This window comes from Camponotus vicinus, unplaced genomic scaffold (genome assembly GCF_025532165.1).
Source record: "Camponotus vicinus isolate PSW18456_S1 unplaced genomic scaffold, iyCamVici1.0 SCAF_1, whole genome shotgun sequence".
Lineage (NCBI taxonomy): Eukaryota > Metazoa > Arthropoda > Insecta > Hymenoptera > Formicidae > Camponotus > Camponotus vicinus.
Genome location: NW_028141945.1, coordinates 25,821,598 through 25,844,199, shown reverse-complemented (window position 1 = coordinate 25,844,199; position 22,602 = coordinate 25,821,598). Strand labels below are relative to the sequence as shown.

The 22,602-nt window shown below is 29.8% G+C and overlaps 1 protein-coding gene across 1 annotated transcript; it reads right to left on the bottom strand.

The window, feature by feature from the left end:
• Positions 1-5,261: 5,261 nt before the first annotated feature.
• Positions 5,262-22,451, bottom strand: LOC145959872 (proto-oncogene tyrosine-protein kinase ROS-like). Its single transcript, XM_083079074.1, has 9 exons — positions 21,561-22,451; positions 20,596-20,737; positions 11,087-11,180; positions 10,309-10,947; positions 8,623-10,085; positions 7,374-7,481; positions 6,973-7,190; positions 6,239-6,712; positions 5,262-6,012 (listed from the first exon to the last, which is right to left on the bottom strand). Exons 1-9 carry the CDS (start codon positions 21,708-21,710, stop codon positions 5,665-5,667), a joined length of 3,636 nt encoding a protein of 1,211 aa, XP_082935200.1. The 5' UTR covers positions 21,711-22,451; the 3' UTR covers positions 5,262-5,664.
• Positions 22,452-22,602: the final 151 nt, after the last annotated feature.

The window sequence follows — 22,602 nt, the reverse complement described above, 5'->3', positions numbered from 1 at the left end:
GTGTATATCTACCAAGTAGCTACTAAAGATATTCAGTGGATATTCATATATTTCCACGAGTTTCACGCCTTGCTGCTAGGTGGCGAAAAGAAGAACGCCTAACCCGAAAGTGGAATCCATCTGATACAATAACTAAGGCCGCGGCACTGGTCCGCGAGTCATGGCTTATCGGTCAAAGAGCGCATTAGCTCGAAGACTGTTATAGCCGTATCTCTTCTTTTGTGAGAGGAGCCCCAAAAGAGCTCCAAAAATTTACCGCAGACGGTTAATTTTTTCTTTATGGCGAATTCCGCCATATATGTATCAGAAAATAGAATAAATATCCATGCAAAAAATAAATATCAATACATAATAGTAAATGTATCTGTATTAATAATAAATGTATCTATATAAATATCCACTGAATGTTGTACGAATATCTACAGGATATTGTTTTACATATCCTCTAGATATCTATGAAACTTCGAATTGCGGACATTTGGATATCTACAGCATCTCTAATGATTGTTTTTCGTATATTCATGGATATCCTTAGTGCCCATGAAAGATATCTAGTGGATATCTAATACTAATTATTTTCCGTATGGATATTTCCAAAACAAGCATTTATATTCTTGGTTTCTTATAGTAAAATAAGTAAAACGTCTTGAAAAATACAGTGACTGTTATTTATTGTTAATTTTTATTATTAATAATTTAATAACATAGATAATTTTGATATTTAGTTTTAGATTATTACATTCCAGCAAAGATTTATTGTAAAGGGAAAAATAATGATAAATTTATTTTTAATCTATGTCGCTTCTAAGCACATAACTGTTGCTTTGAATCATACGACACAACATGAAATAGTAGATATTAAATCCTCTATTTGAGTCATAGTAAATTACGACCAATTAAATTCATATTTTGAGTGTCTTTCTCTTCTTTTGTTGTATAACAATATATCACTCAAATTAAATATATATAACATAAAATTGTAATTATAAAAACAAATGCATTTTTTAATCATTATATACAGAGTATCCCAAAAGTTTCGGAACGGCTAAATATTTTGAAAATAAAGCATTTTAGAGAAAAATGTTTCCTACAAAAGTTGTAAAAAGTGTAGGGCTCAAAATAAGGCACTTGATGGTGACCTTGATTTTGATCTAGGGATCAAATTTAGAAGTCATTTCAAGGTCAACTTTAAATTTTTAAATGGAAATCTTATTTTTTATTACATATTCTTGTAGCTTATCTCGAGAGCTTTTCAAAACACTATAGTAAAGTATTTCTTCATTGAGTACTTTTCCAATTATGAGGCTTAAAATAATATCTTAATTTTACATAAACCATAAAATATTTAGTAAAATATTCATTTTTTGACTATCTTACCTTAATACTTTTATACACAAAATAATGTGGGGAATCAATTGGTGTAAAAAAACACATAGTTTTAAGAAAAAATATGCAATTTGCAATTAACAATGTTTTCTTAAAAACAACTATATTTTTTCTTTACACCAATTGATTTCTTTCATTATTTTGTACATAAAAGTATTAAGATAAGATAATCGAAAAATGAATATTTTACTAGATATTTTATGGTTTATGTAAAATTAAAAAATTATTTCAAGCCTCATAACTCGAAAAGTACTCAATGAAGAAATACTTTATTATAGTGTTTTGGAAAGCTCTCGAGATAAGCTACAAGAATAAGTAATAAAAAATAGGCAGTTCCACTTAAAAAATTGAAGGTGACCTTTAAACGATTTTTCAAGGTCAAACCAATTACACCATCTTATGGCCCTCTTCAAGCCTTACAACTTTTGTACGAAACATTTTTTTGTAAAAGGCGTAAGAAAAGAGATATTTGAGGTGGGACATTAAAATGGCCCACCCTGTGTATATATATATATACAGGGTGACCCATTTTAACTTAGGCAGCCAAATAACTCGAAAAATAAGCAAGATAGAGAAAAATGTTTTAGACAAAAGTTGTATGGTTTCGAGGGGGCCATAAGATGGTATCATTGGTTTGACCTTGAAGAGTCATTTGAAGGTCACGTGAAGGTCACTTCAATTTTTTTAAATGGAACATCCTATATATTTTTGTACATTCTTGTAGCTCATCTCGAGAGCTTTCCAAAACACTATAATTAAGTACATTTTCGTTAAGTACTTTTTGAGTTATGAGGCTTGAAATAATTTCTTAATTTTACATAAACCGTAAAATATCTTGTAAAATATTCATTTTTCGATTACCTTACCTTAATAGTTTTATGTACAAAATAATGAGAGGAATCAATTGGTGTAAAGAAAACACATAGTTGTTTCGAAGAAAAAATATGTAATTTAACAATTCCATATTTTTTCTTAAAAACAACTATGTGTTTTCTTTACACCAATTGATTCCTCTCATTATTTTGTACATAAAAGTATTAAGGTAAGATAATCGAAAAATGAATATTTTACAAGATATTTTACGGTTTATGTAAAATTAAGAAATTATTTCAAGCATCATAACTCAAAAAGTACTTAACGGAAAGGTACTTAATTATAGTGTTTTGGAAAGCTCTCGAAATAAGCTACAAGAATGTACAAAAATATATAGGGTATTCCATTTAAAAAAATTGAAGTGACCTTCACGTGACCTTCAAATGACTCTTCAAGGTCAAACCAATGATACCATCTTATGGCCCCCTCGAAACCATACAACTTTTGTCTAAAACATTTTTCTCTATCTTGCTTATTTTTCGAGTTATTTGGCTGCCTAAGTTAAAATGGGTCACCCTGTATATATATATATATATATATATATATATATATAATAAATTATGGATATTTTTATACACACTATTGATTAGAAAATATTTCGTGCATAACAGCGATATTAATAGGATAATTCCTTGTCAAGTTTTGATTTGGTACGTAATAAGTGCCATCAAATTTAGAAAAATATCGCCCTATCTCTACATTATTGATCCATTTAGGTGGACATATTGATACAATACAACTCTCTCTTCGTTAATCGTATCTGATACCACCTCTAAACGAGTGGCCTTGGATGCCGTAAGCCCCTCCACCATGCCAAGGTAGAGACTCTTTAGGAGGAGCATCAAAAGTCTCAATGACACAACTCTCAAAAATTGACAGTTTCGGCCTTATTGAGCTTAGAACATTACCTTCGTACCTATGAGACTAATGACACAGGAAAGGTTTCCTTACACTTACAAAGTATATTAAATGTTTATAAATGTGTAATATATGTAGATTCTTGACACACGCACATACACATATACGCACGCACACACACTCCCCCACCCACATATCCCCAATGTTCTAAAGATCATTTATTAACTTCAGATACAGCCTAAAGATATCATCCATTATAAAAACTGAATGTAGAAAGTCCAGAGGCATTATTGTAAATGTAAGGAGATAAAAAATTTTTTTATATGAGAAAGAGTTAGTTTAAAGGGCTGTTAAATGTGGAAGTGAGGAACGAAGTTTTTATCTCTCCTCACACATAATCAACTCTTAAAAATACGCAAGTAATACAAACATTCAACATCTCATACGTAAACACATTTTATATACTCCTTTACATAAATGCACAAATATGTATGTATTTACATGTCATACTGCATCTAGTATTTCATATTTTACATATTTGGTATAGATATGTTGTTGTATATGTATGTATGGACGGTATGTGTGTTAAGAATCTACATATATTACACATATGGTATATAAACATTTAATATACTTTGTAAGTGTAAGGAAACCATTCCTGTATCATGAATCGCATTCGTACGAAGATAACTTACTAGAGTCAATAGAGTCGAAACTGTCGATTTTCGAGAGTTGAGACTTTTAATCAGAATGTCTTACGACAAACAAAAATATATCAAAAATTCAGCCAATTTGATGGAAAGCCATTTTCCATTAAATTGGTTTAGGACGGGGTCTTTTTATTTGTTGCTCATAGAATATTGACTCATTGACAAACGTATAATAAGACTTATAATTGTCTATTATTTTTAATAAAATTACTTTCCCTTAAAATCAATAAATTAAAATCAATAAATTAAAATCAATAAATTAAAATCAATAAATAAACTATAAATAAACTATAAAAAATTGTTTACCGATATATCATATAATGGGTCTAATAGATGGGCAACGCAACATCTACCTCTGATAATGTTCCAGGATAGAAAATTAATCAGATATCTCGATCGATAACGTTTCAATGATTTTGTTGCTCGTCATTTTTAATGAATCCGATTTTATTGCTCCATGTTTGACTTAAAAAAATCGACCCGAACGAGTGGTTATGCTAACTTGCATACAAGAGTAAAGTATATTAATGCAATTAACTGCTGCTATTATTTCTATCTTAAAATGTTCCCCTAATTTGTTACTCTCAAAATATGTAATATCGAATTTGTTGCTCAACGTTTGACTTAGACATTTTACAGATAGAAATAATAGCAGCAATTAATTGCATTAATATACTCTAATCTTGTATGCAAGTTAGCACAGCCACTCGTTCGGGTCGATTTTTTTAAGTCAATCATGGAGCAATAAAATCGGATTCATTAAAAATGACGAGCAACAAAATCATTGAAACGTTATCGATCGAGATATCTGATTAATTTTCAATTTCATAATACTTTTTTAATATGGGGTAACTTTAGGGGTGGTTTTCGGAGTTTAAAAGTGGTGCAAAAAAATCGGGAATAGAGCAACTAATTAGCAACAAATTAGAACTAAAGAAATATATCGGTTTTTTTTGTTTAAAAAAATTTTTTTTGTGGCTGTGCTAATTTTAATCTAAAGTTAGCACAGCTACTACTTTCTTCGAATCGGCTGGAGCAATAAAATCGGGAATAGAGCAACAAATTAGCAATAAAAGAGCACAAAATTTATATTTAAGTTTTATTCGATTGTGCTAAAGAGGCTGTGTCAGCTTAATAGTATGATATGTAATAGACATCCTTGATAATGTTCTAGAATCTATATCATCAAATTTTATTTAAAAAATTATATTGAATGTTTATAAGATAGAACACATAGTTATATTTGAGTAGTGAATAACAAAATAACATTACAATTTAATGAAACATAAAATAACTTACATAATTTATATATTTAGTTTCGAAATTTGATGTTACCAATAATTGATATAATTGATAATCACCTAATTCAGAAGATATAATTTCTTCAAGAATACACTTTAATTTATTTTGCTTCTGTTGGATTCCAAAAGTTATCGTTGACATTGATATCTCTCCATAAAGTAAATTGCGCAGAAAGCGTCGAGAATACTGAAGATATTTACTATAGGATATATATATACTGTAGGATATTCATTTTTAAGACGGGATAATACTTCTTGCGCAATATCATCTAGCCATGTATCAATGATTGAGTAAGATACATATGATTGAAAATAACATATCGTGAAAATGGGTAAGGTACTTCTTAATAATCAAAATTTTTTGCAAGGTAAGATTAAACAATTTTTTTTTAATATTCATCGATAAATCTAATATATTAAGATTAAATCTGACAAAATGACAGAATTAATTATCTGAAAATATTTTTCTTACATTAAGATTTATTAGGTCGTTTGGAAAATAAGATAACATTAACATTATATTAACGTTAAATTGGCTAAAAAACGTCGACTGGATTCAGTGAGGCGTCTTCTATGTCCTTTCTTAATGCTATAATATTTTTCAGACAAAGTTTGAAATTTGGTCTGGCATTCGCTGCACTCCAGCAACGCAGCATCAACTGGTATAACGTTGACGGACAGTTTAGAGTCATCGGCAATCTGCCTCCAGCACGAACATAATTTTTCACTTCTTCATTAGACTTGGAAATATAAGGTTGCTCACCCAACGATGTAATTTCCCACATTAATACCCCAAATGACCAAACATCGCTTAGAGAAGTAAATATACCGATCACCATAGATTCCGGTGCCATCCAACGAATAGGAAGTAAACCTTCTCCTTCCTGAAACATGATTTAAACAAAAACCTAATTTTCTGATTCAAGTTGTTCATTTTTAGAATATGTGCAAAATGAAAAAACATTCATTTATCTCTTGCTTTATATAAAAACTTTATATTCAATATTACTTAAAGAAACAATGTACGATACTATTATGATAAAAAAATGGGAAATATTTTCAAAAGAATTCATTTTTTAATCATTAATTTTTTTTAATAATTGTATTTACCACGCGATAATAATGATCCTTGTAGATATCTCTAGCTAGTCCAAAATCTCCAATTTTGATGACACGATTCTCGCGATTTCTCGAAGATACTAAACAATTGCGACACGCTAGATCTCTATGTACGACACGCAACTCTTCCAAGTAGCAACAACCTCGCGCAACATCTTCGCACATGGCGAGCAAATCCTGCAAACGCAGAGCATACGAATCTGACGCTTGCAAATTTCGACAATCTTTCAAATATTTTAACAGATCACCAGTTTCCATCAATTCCAACACTAATAATGGAGAATTCCCATCTAAACAAACGGCCAACAATCTTAATATATGTTTATGTCGAAAATTATTCATAAGCTTGGCTTCCTTTAAAAATTTCTTTTTCTCATCGGAAGAAGCATTTTTTCGAAGCTTTTTTATTGCAGCGGATATCTCTGTGCTCGATCTTTCTAAGTTCTTCACAGTTCCTTGATACACCTGCGAAATATTTCACACAAATTTACATGCGTACTTCATTAGAAAATGTATAGTTTAATGTCAAGTAATATTATATTTTACTTTATATTAAATAATTCAATGAAAAATATATAATAAAGTATGTTGTCTCATCTAAATTTTATATTACTTATAATCTATTATAAGAATTCATGTAATTTATATCTTTATTAGAAAATACATATCTGTTTTGTTGATCCAAAAATTAATTTGAAACATTGCTTGAAAAAATTAATTTTTACCGTTCCGAATGCGCCGCTACCAATAAGTTTTGTATATGTAATTTGTTTACGTGCGATTTTAGTTATCGCACATTCATCCGGATTATAATGTAACATAGGACTGTAAATCATATTTAATTGAGTGTTTCGGCAAGGTATTTCATGTAGAGTCTCCAATTCTATATCGGTCATTGTTGAAGACAAAACTTGTTCATTATTACTTCTGCGTTGACGATACACTGTTATAAAATTTCGACTTAATTATGTAATAATATGTGTTATAAAATTTTTCGTTTTTTAGTAAATTTATTCAATTAGTTTTATATAAGTAAATTACTATTTTCAGTAAATTCTTAGATATTATATCAGATATATATGTATAATCTACAATTCAAGTCGATACCTACATCAAATATACTTACAATAATAAAAATAGCAGACGCAGATTATAGTAACTACAACGATAAAACTTAACATCAATAATAATAAGTAATATATTTTCGCTATTATTCCAGGAGTGCTCGAAATATCTATATTAAGCAAAAATATAATTTTAATATCTTCGTGTGTGTATGTTTTTACAAATTTAATTTTTTTAAACAGAATGTTACAACTACTTTGCAACAATATTGCAATATTACAAATTGCAATGCAACATTACGGAAACATTGTAGAAATATAAATTAACAAAGTATGAATTAGATATTAGCAAAATGATATTTATATTTTGAAAACAGTGTAAAACTATAACACTCTTTAATTTATCTATAAAAATAATGTAATAATATATTTTTTATATTTGTATATATGCGATGAATTTTACTTTTTGCAGAAGTCAAATGAATTAATGACCCAGAAATAATATCAGTCGAGTAAATGTAATTCTAAGCTAAAGATAAGCATTGCTATCTTTTTATTAAAATATAGATAACATTTTATATCAATGTTACAATATATTTTCTGATATATTTTCACTTTATGTACGAATACGATGTTAATCTTCAAAGATAATATATTTTTTTATTATATTAAGAATAGATACTATTATATCTATCATTATATTTTTCTATGCATTTTTATGTATTTTTCACATGCAAATATATATAATTATAACGGATTTTTAAAATTTTTAAATAAAAATATAATTAGTAATGTGTAATTAATTCTATAACTAATGTTTATATATGTATAAAGTACCCATTATAAGAGTATATAGAACATTTAAAATAAAAAAAGTAATTCGTAAGTAAGAGTTTAAAGTAATTTTGTATAAAAATATAATATTTTATGTTATATGATTATGTTTAAATATAATTTTGCAATATATTATCTTAGATATGATTATCTTAGATATTGCAAACTTCTATTTATATCAAGCTTTTTAATTTAATTATATGTTTCCAAGATATTTACCCACCAAAAACAAAAATATTTTATAAAAATATTTTAATATTATTAAATGATTGCAATAACATTGCATTCTTTTCAATATATTACACTGTAATATTGCTACAATGTTTCATTGCAAAAAGCGGACATCTTTATCACATCTTATAACAATGACTCAGCAGAGTTTCGCAATCGATTTGCAATATTGCAATGTTTCAATGAAATTATTCTGCAATATATCTGCAACCTTATTGTGCTATATGGGTATTTTCATTTGCTTACCACGTTTGCTACCACGTGTTGAAAAAATAAATCTTTCATCAGCCGGCCATGTAAAATTTTCCTCATATTCGAGGTATCTCAATATCAAGCGAAACTTGTATAAAGTACCCGATTGTAAATTTTCGATATGATATATATTTTTTTTGTTATAATTCATTTTAATATAATTCGTTGTTTGCCACTTTTCTGTTTCAATGTCTTTGTACTCTAGTGTAGAAAAAACCGTCAGATTAATGTTTGAAATCCATGAAATGTCCATGCTATTTATGTTGGCCCCGCTCAAAGTAATATTGTTTGGTTCTGAGTATATGTGATCGATCTTGCTTAAACTCTCGTTGTAGAAATCGCTGAAATTACTTGGATACACACGCACGTATATCAAGTAATCTTGTACTGGTAGCGACAAGTTAATCTTTGTGAAAAATCTGCCGTCTGCCATACGTTTCGGCACATTGATAAATTGTTTGCTCTTTTGTTGCGTGCCGTTCACTAATGTAACTGACTTCCAATGCACTTCGTAGATCACGGGCGCACAGTTTACTTTCTTGGGTGGCATCCAATGAACTATTGCTATAGTAGGCGTCAGAGCTTGAACACTTATGTCTTCCGGTGCATTGAGCTTGCCCGGATTAGTTTTTATTAGTATCATATTCGAGTCGAATGGATTTATCGATAATTGATCAAAGTAATAATTGCTTAAAGTAAACTTCAACTTGTACTTTATAAACGGTGTTAAGTTCTCAATCTCATAATATCGCTTGTACGTCTGTACATTAAATTCTTTAGATTTGTTGAGGTTGTTGTCTACACAATGGCTTACAGAGATAGTATATATAGTAGTTGGTAAATTATATTTTTTGCATCCACTCTTTACAACCGGCTCCGGAAGATTTACAATGATGCTGTTTGTCGTTGCAGTCACATTCTCAAAATTATAAACTTTTTCGTAAGGTGTCAGACATCTCATTGGAGGATATGGTTGTAAATATTCATCAAAAGCGTAAATTCTTTTTATTACATATATATCTGGGCTTCTTATTATCTTTTCAACATATTCGTCTACATTTACGCTCTTGAGACTTGCGTATTTCTTTTTCAAAACGTAGATACGATAAGCATGATAAGTATGATGAAACTGATTATATGGTAAAATGTAAATGTTTGTTTTGTCAAACGTCATAGATTGGACTGTGAAATCATCACTTATGTTTTTCGTGTGTAAAATCGTATTGCACATAGAAAGGTTAATGTTTGTGACAGTTATGTGATAAAGACCTATCCAGTAAATTAATGGCTCCTCATTATTCATGTTATCAATTATCATATTATGCATATAAAACGTAGGACGAAATTGGCAAAAGGATGAATTTATCTGAACAATTTGCACGTTTTTTCCATCGAAATGATATTTCATCATATCATATTCTTTATTCATCCAATTGTACGATACGCCATATAAAATTCTAAAAAATATATAATTATTTTACTCATTATAAAACATTATTTTAACAAAAACAGAAACTTATATGTAGTAAAAATTCGAAATTCTTACAATTATATAATAACTTATTATTACATTTTACTTATGATCTTAATTATAAAACCACGTAAAATTATAAAAAAATTACAAATTTGCATAAATCTGTAATGGAAATTAATTTTTTCAGGCGAAGGTAGTAAACGTACCCCATAGACGGTGATAGCATGAAATAGTCAACAATAGCTTCTGCTTTGAAAATCTTATCAAATTTAATTATGCCATTTTTCCACATTGTTAAGTCAAACTTTACAATGAAAGAGTAGCCTCTATGGTGATAGTTTATATATAGATTTCTTGCTACCCAGTCAATGCAGATATGTAGCTTATATAGCTCATGATCAATGCTAGCTATTTTTGTGATATTATTTTCAGTAATCTCCAATGTCATTAGATTATTTCCGTGAATCCAATAAATTGTATGTTCTTGTGCCCAGTAAGCGACATCGTCTATGCCCGATTGTTCAACGAGATTATTAGTAGTATTTGAATCTAAGTCCAATATGTAGATGCCAGCCGTCGTTACTAATAATAATTTAGGTATTGGATTTTCATGCGTAGTCGATACATCGATTAAATCCGAGTAAGGACCAGCAATAACTTCAGTATGTGCACGTACTCGGAAATAATATGTCGTATTAGGTTTAAGATTGTGCACCGTGTGCTCCAATTTTGTAGTTGTGATATTTTTATCATCGCAGATTTGAATCTCTTTTAAGTCCTCGATGAAAAAACATTGCACTGTGTATCCTTGTATTATTTCATCGGTAAATTCAGATTGGTTCCATCTGTAAAAAAATAAAATTTTAGCCATTTTATATTTAACAAAATTATAACAGAATTAATATTTTGATATAGTTATGTCGTTGAATTTAAGAAAAAGAGAGAAAAATAAAAGAATACAAACTGAAAATTTAGATTCTTTACCTCAATGTCACAAAAATGTCGTTTACTTTTTTTGTGAATTGACTGTCGAATTGTACAAATGCTCTGAGAGATGTTGGCTTGTTCAAACTGCTTTCTAGAGATTTTAAGATCGTACATATTAACATAATTATATATAAGATTAAGTGGATTATCTCAGTAAATCAGAAAGAACAATTTGATGTGAAAATACTCTAGTAGAAATTGCCTTGCCGGCGCCATAACACTTGTCAAGCGCCATGTAAGTTTGCCACGTCACAGCCTTATTTTCAAAAACTGAAAAGATCCACACCAGAACCATGGTCGCGGCCGATATATAAATGGCGTAATATTATTATAAAATTAAACGGGCGCAAATTTGGATTTGACTGAGCTTCTGATGCAGTCCATATTTGCGCCACATCAGATGCTCAGACATCTTTTCGCTTTGTCAAAAAAGATAACAAAAAAAGGACACAATATATGACACGTGTTTCTTCACTTGCCGCAACGCGGCGACACCAGACTTAACTAAACTCGTATTCAATTTTTTATGAAGTGTGTATAAAGGACTGGTACACACATGAGATCTAAAGTATATTTTTTTTCTTTTGTGAATAGTATCGCCAAAAAGAGAACGCTGCTCACACGTACACGATCAGAGAGCCATGGCTCTCTGATTGTGTGCGAGTGAACCGCGTTTTCTTCTTAACATCACTTTATCAATTTAATTTAGTTTAATTTCTGACAAACTGAATTTAAAAAAAATTATTTAATAATGTGGTTTCCTTGTGAGATTCAACACTTTTTTCCTTGTTGGATTTCAGAATTTTTTTCCAGTTTTAGTAATATTTTTAGGCGACTTGGTGCTGTGTAGGAAGTTTTTTATCAATAGTCAAATAGGTCAGTAGTATATTTTCGTAAAGCAATATTACGCTATACTACAGTAATTCCGCATCTGCCCTATGACAATACCTTACTAGGACCATGTTAATGCCATGTTAGCACCACACAATTTCATTTCAACGTGGCGCCTGTGGGCAAAACGTGACGATTTCGAGGATGGCGCTTACCAGCGTGTCATGCCAGCACTGATAAAAAATTATAGTTGAAATTATCATAATTTCACTATAATTTATAGTATCTTAAGGCGCCAAGCATATACAATAGTGCATTTTACTATAAAAAATATAGTTGATATAACATGAAAATATAGTTCGTAAAATCATAATATCCATTTCATGTAACCATATGGTTAGGTAGTAAGTTATGGTTATGGTATACGTAGTGTTCCGAAATTCACTATCAGTACTGAAAATCTGTAATACATGTGTTACGTATATTACAGATTTTTAATATACGCAGCGCCAAGTCGTTTAAAAGTTTTTTTCCGTCTATAATTTCAAATAATCTGTTTAATATTCTGAATCTTAACAAGGAATCCGGATTATTAAATAAATTATTTTAAATTCAGTTTGTCTGAAATTAAACTGATAAACAGTGATATGTCAGAAAGAGGATGCTCTCATGCATACAATCCGAGAACCTGCGTGTGAGTAGCATCCTCTTTCTCGCACTACTGCTAAGAGGAAAAAAATATACTTTAGATCTTACGTGTTTAATACTAGTCCTTTATATACATTTTATGCTAAATATTGAATACGAGAAAAGTTAAGAGTAGTGCGCCGCGTAACGGCAAGCGAAGAAACATGTGCCACATACAATCATTCCAAATAATAAGTTTTATGTTGTTAAATGTGCTATTCAGCAGGTTCCACGTACTGTTTAGATATAGCTGTTATTATAATTTTTTTCATTTATTACTACTATATTAATATCTATAAACGACAGATAATAATATAATAATATTTACCATTATTAATGTTACAATGACTATATGAATAGTAAAATTATATGTATAATTCCTTTCTTTCATTTTTTACTTATATGATATTTGAAATTATTATAAATTATAGTAAAACGTTTCATTGTTTCTCGGTACCATGCGTACATAGTTTATATTACCAGTATTATAGTAAAATTTACTATAAAAATGAGTATCCTAACTATAATTTTTTTACCATGCAATTATAGTCAATTTTATCATCGATTTTTTTATCAGTGAGCTCCTTAAGAGGATGCCGGACCTTCCCTTTTTATCGATAAAATAAATAGACCGAAAACTTTTTATTAGTTGCACAGAATAATAAATGTTTCTCCACGATTAAAGTACATATAAAAATAACCCCGGAAGTTCCCGGTTTTATATTAAAAAATCAAGAAAAATGCAAAATTACAATTTTTTATTGGCTTCTAGCGTCAAGTCGGAACAATATTTGCTTAATATAAAAGTTTTGCAGTTTGTATGTGCAAAATAAGATTACTTCCTGGAAGAGATTGCATGAAGGAATATAAGTGAGCTTTCAGAAATGAGTTTAGAAGCCTAATAAAAAAGATTTCGGTCTATTAGACTTTCGTCCATATGTGTGTGTGCGAAATCGAGGCACGCGAGTAAAGCAGTCCTGTAAATTAGTTGCTCGCTATCGCGACAGACGGCGCTGTAATCGGTTTGTGTGACAAGGAGAGTCAATCTCGTACCATCCTTCTCTTTCATCTTGCGTGTAATAGTATACGTCACTATACATGTACGCGCACACTAAAGCATTACACTCTTGCGTTTTCTTTCTCGAATTTCGCGTCATAGATACTCGCTGTCACGCAGTGGCGTAACAATCGTACGCGTAAGGGTGCAGTCTCACGTATAATAGAAGAAAAAGCGGAACGGAAAAGCGGAACGGAAAAGAAGTATAGTGGGGGTAACCAATCAGAACGTTTCTCCAAAAAACATATCTGTTCCGATTTTAAATAACCGGGTTCCCCATGTACCAGAAAAAGCGGAAATAAGTAAGAGTAAAAAATTATTTTTTATGAATTATAGTTAACAAAAATAATCAATTTTGTAAAAAAATATCTTTTTATAATAAATGGAAAATTCCAATGGAATATATTATAATTTACGAAAAAACAAAGCTAATTCAGAATTATTGTAAATTTTAGGTTAGAATTTTTTCAGTTTTTGCATAAAATATATTCCATGGGGAACCCAGTCATATAAAAGCGGAATGGAATAAAGAACTTTATAATAATATAAATTTAACAAGAGAAATATATTATTTTAGTGTAATTTTGTTATGTTTTTATATTTTGTGAAAATATAAAATTAAACTAAACTATTTATATGAAACAATGATAAAATTACATTTTATATTGTAACAAATATTTTATTCAGAATAATATACTCACCTAATTTAATGTTAAGTGTAATAAATTGTTACAAAATTTAATATATATATCTGAAAATAAAACACACACACACATATTTTATATTATAATAAAAAAATTTACCGATGACATTATTATTTTATATAAAAATAAATTTATAAATTTTATTTATGAATAAGAAAGACTAGATATGCTAGGTATGTACATACATATGAGAACGCTAGGTATGACTGCACCCTAACAAGCTGCGGAAAAACAGCGTTACAACGTGTTTCCGTAGAAAATATTCTGTGTAAGTTATACATATATACAATATATATATATATATATATATATATATATATATATATGTGTGTGTGTGTGTGTGTGTGTGTGTGTGTGTGTGTGTGTGTGTGTGTGGGTGTGTGTGTGTGTGTGTGGGTGTGTGTGTGTGTGTGTGTGTGGGTGTGTGTATGTATGTACAAAAGTGATGCGAGAGTTACGTGAAGAAGCGAGAAGGTAATAAGAACGAGCAAAATAACAATAAGAGCGAATGAGATAGAAATAGCACGAGCAACGAGGACTCGAACTCGAGAATCGGATCTTTCTTTCACACTATTATTTTCCTCTCGCTCGCATCTAGTACTGTCTCGCTCGCTCCTATTATTGTCTCGTTCGCATCTATTACTGTTTCGCTCGTTTCTATTATTGTCTCGCTCGCATCTATTACTGTCTCGCTCGCTCTCGATTGGGTCTGCTTATCTTTTCGAGCTGTCTATCACGATTGTCAAGTGTGACGGAGAAAGCAAGACCATGAGTAAAGAGCGAGCGAGATGACCTATCATCAAAGAGTTCCGAAGTCTCTTACAATCGGTTTCTTCGCTTCCTCTATCCATTCCGAATTCATGAAAATGTAAACATCTTATAAAATAAAAATTGAAACTTTTATTTTTAATTTCATCGGTTTGAAAATAATTTTAATGAATTAATAAGATTTTTGCGATTAAAATGATATCAAACACGGCGTAAATCGGGTAATTTTTAATTAGTCTGATAATACAAGTTTTATAATTATATATTTAACTAAATTTATGCCACTTATATCGTGTTTGATATTATTTTAATTGTAACATTCTCATTATTCTATTAAAATTACTTTCAAATGAATAAAAAATGCATTTTATTTTCTGACATATATTCGTGAATATTATAAATAAAGTCTCATGTAAGAGACTTCGCAATGTTCGACATCGGAAACTTTTTCGTTATTTATAATAATTCATAATAATTTATAATATAATAATTTACGACTTTAAATTGCCATAAAATAAAAACTGGTACATTTAAATATGTGAAAGAAATAAATAAATTATTTTAATATGTATAATAAATTAAGATAATTTGTTTCACTGCACAATATATAGATCATTTAATATTAATTATATCGACCATATTTAGGCCAGGAGACGTCATGTGAACATCACAATTGATAACATTGAAAATGTATTAGAAACTACAATTTTTACATTACTTAATTTATCTTACAGAACATAATTTTAGAATTAATATGGTTTTTACGACTAAAATCACATTAAACAACCCAACATTTTATTAGAATAATTTTCAATTAGATACATTCTTTTACTTATATAACAATAAGTAAAAGTTATCCGAATTATATTGTGTTCGATATCATTTTAAACGCAAAAATTTCATTAATCCCTTTTTATCAAAAAAGATCAAATAAAATATAAAAGTTTTACTTTTTATTTTATGGAAATTTAAAGTCGTAAATTATTATAAATAAAAAACGAAAAAGTTCCCGATGTCGAACATTGCGAAGTCTCTTACATGAGACTTTATTTATAATATTCACGAATATATGTCAGAAAATAAAATGCATTTTTTATTCATTTGAAAGTAATTTTAATAGAATAATGAGAATGTTGCGATTAAAATAATATCAAACACGATATAAATCGCATAAATTTAGTTAAATATATAATTATAAAACTTGTATTATCAGACTAATTAAAAATTAGTCCGATAATATTAGTTCCGATTTACGCCGTGTTTGATATCATTTTAATCGCAAAAATCTCATTAATTTATTAAAATTATTTTCAAACTGATGAAATTAAAAATAAAAGTTTCAATTTTTATATTATAAGATGTTTACATTTTCATGAATTCGGAATGGATAGAGGAAGCGAAGAAACCGATTGTAAGAGACTTCTGAACTCTTTGATGATAGATCATCTCGCTCGCTCTCTACTCATGGTCTTGCTTTCTCCGTCACACTTGACAATCGTGATAGACAGCTCGAAAAGATAAGTGGACCCAAGAATCGAGAGCGAGTGAGACAGTAATAGATGCGAGCGAGACAATAATAGGAGCGAGCGAGACAGTACTAGATGCGAGCGAGAGGAAAATAATAGTGTGAAAGAAAGATCCGATTCTCGAGTTCGAGTCCTCGTTGCTCGTGCTATTTCTATCTCGTTCGCTCTTATTGTTATTTCGCTCGTTCTTATTACCTCACTTCCTCATGTAACTCTCGCATCACTTTTATACATACATACGTCCATACATACACATACCCACACTCACCCCCCCCCCCACATATATATATACACGTACAGATTATATATTTTACCAGATGCGGTTTGCATGTGCGCTCTAGTTATTAATTAAAAAATACTTTTTAAAAAATATTTATCCCAGAGACGATTTATTCGTGTGCTGGTTGTTTTTAGAAATGTTTCATACCAGATGCGGTTTGCATGTGCGCTCTGGTTATTAAAATATTTATTTCAGAGGCGATCTATTCGTGAGCTGATTATTAAAAAAAATTCCAGAGGCGATCTAATTCGTGTGCTGGTTTAAAAAAACCCAGAGGCGATTTAATTCGTGTGCTGGTTATTGAAAAAAAATCCAGAAGCGATCTAATTTGTGTGCTGGTTTAAAAAAAATCTAGAGGCGATTTAATTCGTGTGCTGATTATTCAAAAAAATCCAGAGGCAATTTATTCGTAGGCTGGTTGTTTTTAAAAATATTTCATATCAGATGCGGTTTGCATGTACGTTTTGATTATTTAAAATATTTATTTCAGAGGCGATCTATTCGTGAGCTGATTATTAAAAAAAATCCAGAGGCGATCTAATTCGTATGCTGGTTTAAGAAAAACCCAGAGGTGATTTAATTTTGATGCTGGCTATTCAAAAAGTATTCCAGAGGCGATTTAATTCGTGTGCTGGTTATTCAAAAAAAATCTAGAGTCGATCTAATTTGTATGTTGATTATTCAAAAAAAATTCGAGAAGCGATCTTAATTTGTGTGCTGGTTACTTTCAAAAATGTTTTACATCAGATACGATTTTCATGAGCATTCCGAAAGCGAAATTTAAACGAATTTAATTCAGAGATCATAAAGACACTGCCTCAACTAAAAGGCATATTTGATAAGAATAAAAATCCAGATAAAACGAATCATTGAACCGATTTTTACACGTTATAAGAGGATTCTTATTTTGAAAGTGTGCTATATATTGCGATAATTCTTATATAATTGTAGCATGTCATATAGCGACAAAAGCTAACAAATTATTGGAGCAAATTATACTGATTGCTGGCGATTTTTTTTTATGACACCAAGCTTCGAATGTACGATAGCCTACCCGGGTATGTGGTGTCTATTGGTGCCTAAAAAAAAATTACTTTCATTGCCGTTGCCTACAAATAATATAATATTTGAAAAGCGTCGACTTGATAGCATATGCTGTGAAATTTATGCTGCGGCTTTCACTATACTACTATAAACTATAGCCTTAGAAGGAAATCCTTGTAAAAAAAAATATTTCAATAATGTGAAATGTACGAAGCAACATTTTTTTAAAATGATAGCAGAAAGTAAATTGCCTTTTCCAAAGTAATAAATTATTCATATATCTTACATTTATCATATCTGATCACGATATTCCAATGAATATCGTTAGAAAAAGACGCCTCAGTGCAAATATCTTATTTGCATATATCGGAGAAACGAAAGAAATATATATTATGGTTGCGTCTGGAAATGGACGATGAAACCTATTATATTATCGATATAAATCTATCATTTCGATGTTTTTGAGACAAAGAATGTATTATGAAAATATTTATATTATTTATAAATTTTACATTACATCAATTTGCATAAAACATTTTATATTGTTAGCTTTTGATTATATCGATTTAACAAATGTCGTGCATAAATTGTAATTTGTAGATAGTTATATGCAAATATCTTTTTTATTGTATATATAGAATGTCGCAGAGTACTATAGATATATAAGCGCTTGTGAGGAGCGCAGTAAATTGAAAAAACAAGTCCCATGGTGTACGAAATCGATGAGTCAACGCGTTTTGAACAGCGCGCGCCGAGGACCCCGGCGCACACGGTGGCGACATGGAGGGGAGACGCGGACGACACGCGCGCGCGATAGAGAGATCAGACGATTACGAGACGATTGAGATTACGGTCCGACCCTTCGAATCTGTTGTGGAAGAATACGTTGAACATAAAGCAGTACAATTAATAGTACATATATCGATTCTCTCCTCACGCTCCCTGTCATTGCGTAGACGTTATTTCAGTGCAATCATTTTCTTACAATAGCATTTTACGATTTTCGCAATAATAGAAATTATAAAATAAATAAATTATATAATAATATTAAATAAAATCGAACGAATGTGTATCTACGTGTGTGTTTGTGTGTTTGTGTGAGAGAGAGAGAGAGAGAGAGAGAGAGAGAAGCGCTCGGCCGTTCGAGCTATCGCATGATCCAGTGTGTTTGGTATTTTGTCGGCGCGCGGCAAGGGGAGGGACAAGGCGGCGCGGCGATGACGTTGTAACGAATGACAACGGCATGTCCCGCTGTTCTTCCCCTTGCCACGTGCCGACGAAATGCCTAACACGCTGGACCATGCAATAGCTCGAACGGCCGAGCGTTTCTCTCTCTCTCTCACAAACACACAAACACACACGTAGATACACACATTCGTTCGATTTTATTTAATATTATTATATAATTTATTTATTTTATAATTTCTATTATTGCAAAAATCGTAAAATGCTATGGGACTTTTTTCTTCAATTTACTACGCTCCTCACAAACGCTTATATATGTATAATACTTTGCGACACTCTGTATATACAATAAAAAGGATATTTGCATATAACTTTCTACAAATTACAATTTATGCACGACATTTGTTAAATCGATATAATCAAAAGCTAACAATATAAAATATTTTATGCAAATTGTTTGATGTAATATCGTATTCGTAAAATTTATAAGTATATAATATTTATAAATATTTTCACAATATATTTTTATTATATATATAAAGAGACATAGCTAAATGAGAGCAATGATATTAGAATTATGTTTAATATGTACGCAATAAAGACAGATCTATGCTCTAAAATCATTGCTTGTGCGAGACGATAGAGCAGTGAAAATGCAACATATTTTTTGTTCCAATAAACACAATTAAACACAATGTAAAGAAAAGCTTTCACATTGTTCTTTCTAAAATATGCATGTCTTTTTATTCTAGACAATACTGTCGGTAACATAACTATAAGTGTTGGTAATGTACCGACACTTTTAGTTATGTTAAAATGAGGGCGCCTACCCGTCGGAGTTCGGCTGCGACTCCGGCATCCTCTTAAATGGCAGTGTGGCACGCTGGCCAGTGCCATACAAACGCTCGATCAAAATTTCTACCAGGGTAAAGAAAAGAGAAAAAATAAATAAAAAATAAACTACGAAAAATAAATAAAAATGTAAATTACAAAATATGGAAATTAGCACAGTATTGACCTGTAAAAAAATAATATACAAATTTTTTCCGTCATTTAAGATTTAAAAATGTAATCGTTAATTCATGACAAAAACGAATAAATAACTTTTAATAAAATGACAAGTACTTTTCGAAAAATTCCTGTAACTTAAGAAATCAGAAGTATAATATTTGCGATTGCTTTGAAACAAAGTAGCAAATTAATAAAATTGACTTTACCTTAAATCATGACAATTTTTATGTACAATGTTATGTTTATATTATGCTTTTCTATTTCTTTTTGGGCGGAATTAGAATTTATATTCTTCTCACTACTGGAAGATATTTTTAGATTTGATTTCTACTCTCTCTTGAATTTAAATTATATTTACACTTTTTCGTCATAGATATTGTTATTAATGTTTTATGCATTTTTTTGCAACTTACCGATAGATTCTGGGATGATAGAGTTACTTGCAAGTGTAACTTCATCGACTTCTCGCTCATTTCTCACAGTACTATCAGAATGACTCCGGTCAGATTTGAAATTTAGTACATGATGATCACTTTTCTCGGAAATTGAAATATCCTTCATAAAGTATAACATACGAAAAGAATTAAGTGAATATCGTTGAAGTGGTTGTTTCTGGTGCTTTTAATGATAAATTATATAAATTATAAAATTAAACGAAAAATTGCCATTTGTTTTTTGTTTGCTTAATAATACCGGTTTGATATATACCATTCCTAAATGATATATATTGAATGTGATGTAGTTTTATTCATATCGTAAAATCTATTATTTATTTATTTTTTTTAAGACATCTTGTATATCAAACATAACTCATATCAAAAAGAAAATCAATCAATAGGTTAACAAGAGTCAATGAGGACTCATAACAGCTTTTAGCAAACAGTACAAGCGAAAGTGTAGCTCTTTGCAATTATTAAAACAATTTTGTCTAACGATTTGATTCTTTCTCATGATAGGTTAGTTAATTCTTTTCAATTTTACCGTAACTCAAATTTCTTTTCAAAAATTTGCCGATATTATTAAAAAAGTTATATTAATGTTTGTACTTCAAGAATAAAAAGGTTAAAAATATTGTTTCTTTACAGTTTTTAAGTATTAGTCATAGAAATTATATAAATTCTTTTATTTATTTATAACCTTGTCAAGTTTTTTCTCGATTGTCGTTATATTTTTAACAAACAAATCCTGGAAATGATAATTATAATAAACCGATGGTATAAACCGATAATGCCTCGATAAGAATATGTGCATATAATTATATATACTTATGGACAGGAGTATAGAAAAAATATATAATTTATTATCATTCATTTTTAGTCACACTACTAGCTGCAATAACATTCAATTGTTTCTTAATCAAGCGAAAAGTATCTCTTACCTGCGTGTTTAAATCCGGACACATGGAAACACTTTCTTTCTGGAGGCTGTTTGAAGTGGTATAATCGTTCGGCGTGAAAGTTGCCTTTGTTAGTACTACACCTTTCAATAAAACACATAAAATTGTTCCAAACATAATTTGCATTTTCATAAACGTGTGCACTCAATCAGTTCCCGTTGAATCCTCAGTTAATTGTTTTTTTCACTCTACTAATTCTGATGTGCTCATCGCGAATTGATATTAAATCATATATATATATATATGTATATATATTTTTTTTTTTCGATAAATACCTTCAAACTCAGTTTTACTACACACAAGTATCACAAGTATCACAAGTTATTATTTTCTAATATTATTTTAGATTTTAGATTTCTCTTTATGGTCGATTACAATATATATCTTAAGATTAAGTTAGGGAACTCTTAGTAAGCAAATAATTTATATTTTTTGTAGGAGAACAAATGACAATGCGAAATGATACATATTTATTTCATTATATCGCGCGAACACTGGAATATAATTATTATCAGCTTTCCTTTTTAATTTATTATAGTACAAAAGCAGTCGATAAAAAGATAATAATCGCAATCAAATTACAAAGATCAAAGAAGTTATAAAATTACAGATCTTGTAACATTTTCATCCATATATTTAAACGCACGCAGCATGTAATTGAATTCACTCAAATATTTGCTATATCTTTGATTTTATTATAAATGTAATTATGACAATTTGTTTGTACGATTGTATTACTACGTACAATTGTGTTACTACGTATGCTTTTCAAAATCCACTATTCGTACACAATTTTCTATGATATTCATATGATATTCATATGATACAGTTTGAATCAAACGATAAGTAACGCGGTAGCGTGTTTTGGCTAGCGATCACAATAGTAACTGACTTCGAATGATCAGTCTGATCATGTGTTGCCATGACGTCTTATTAGCTGCATTCCGTGGTAATTTATTTATTTTTCTCTGCGGAGATACTCGGCGTTATTCCAAATAGAATTAAAATCTTTAAAAATTGTTTG

Excerpts from the sequence above, each read along its gene's own strand:
- LOC145959872 (XM_083079074.1), bottom strand. The coding sequence starts at position 21,710 with ATGAAAATGCAAATTATGTTTGGAACAATTTTATGTGTTTTATTGAAA. Across the intron at positions 10,086-10,308 it reads ATGCTATCACCGTCTATGGG|AATTTTATATGGCGTATCGT; the intron begins GTACGTTTACTA and ends TATATTTTTTAG. Across the intron at positions 6,013-6,238 it reads AGGATCATTATTATCGCGTG|GAAGGAGAAGGTTTACTTCC; the intron begins GTAAATACAATT and ends ATCATGTTTCAG.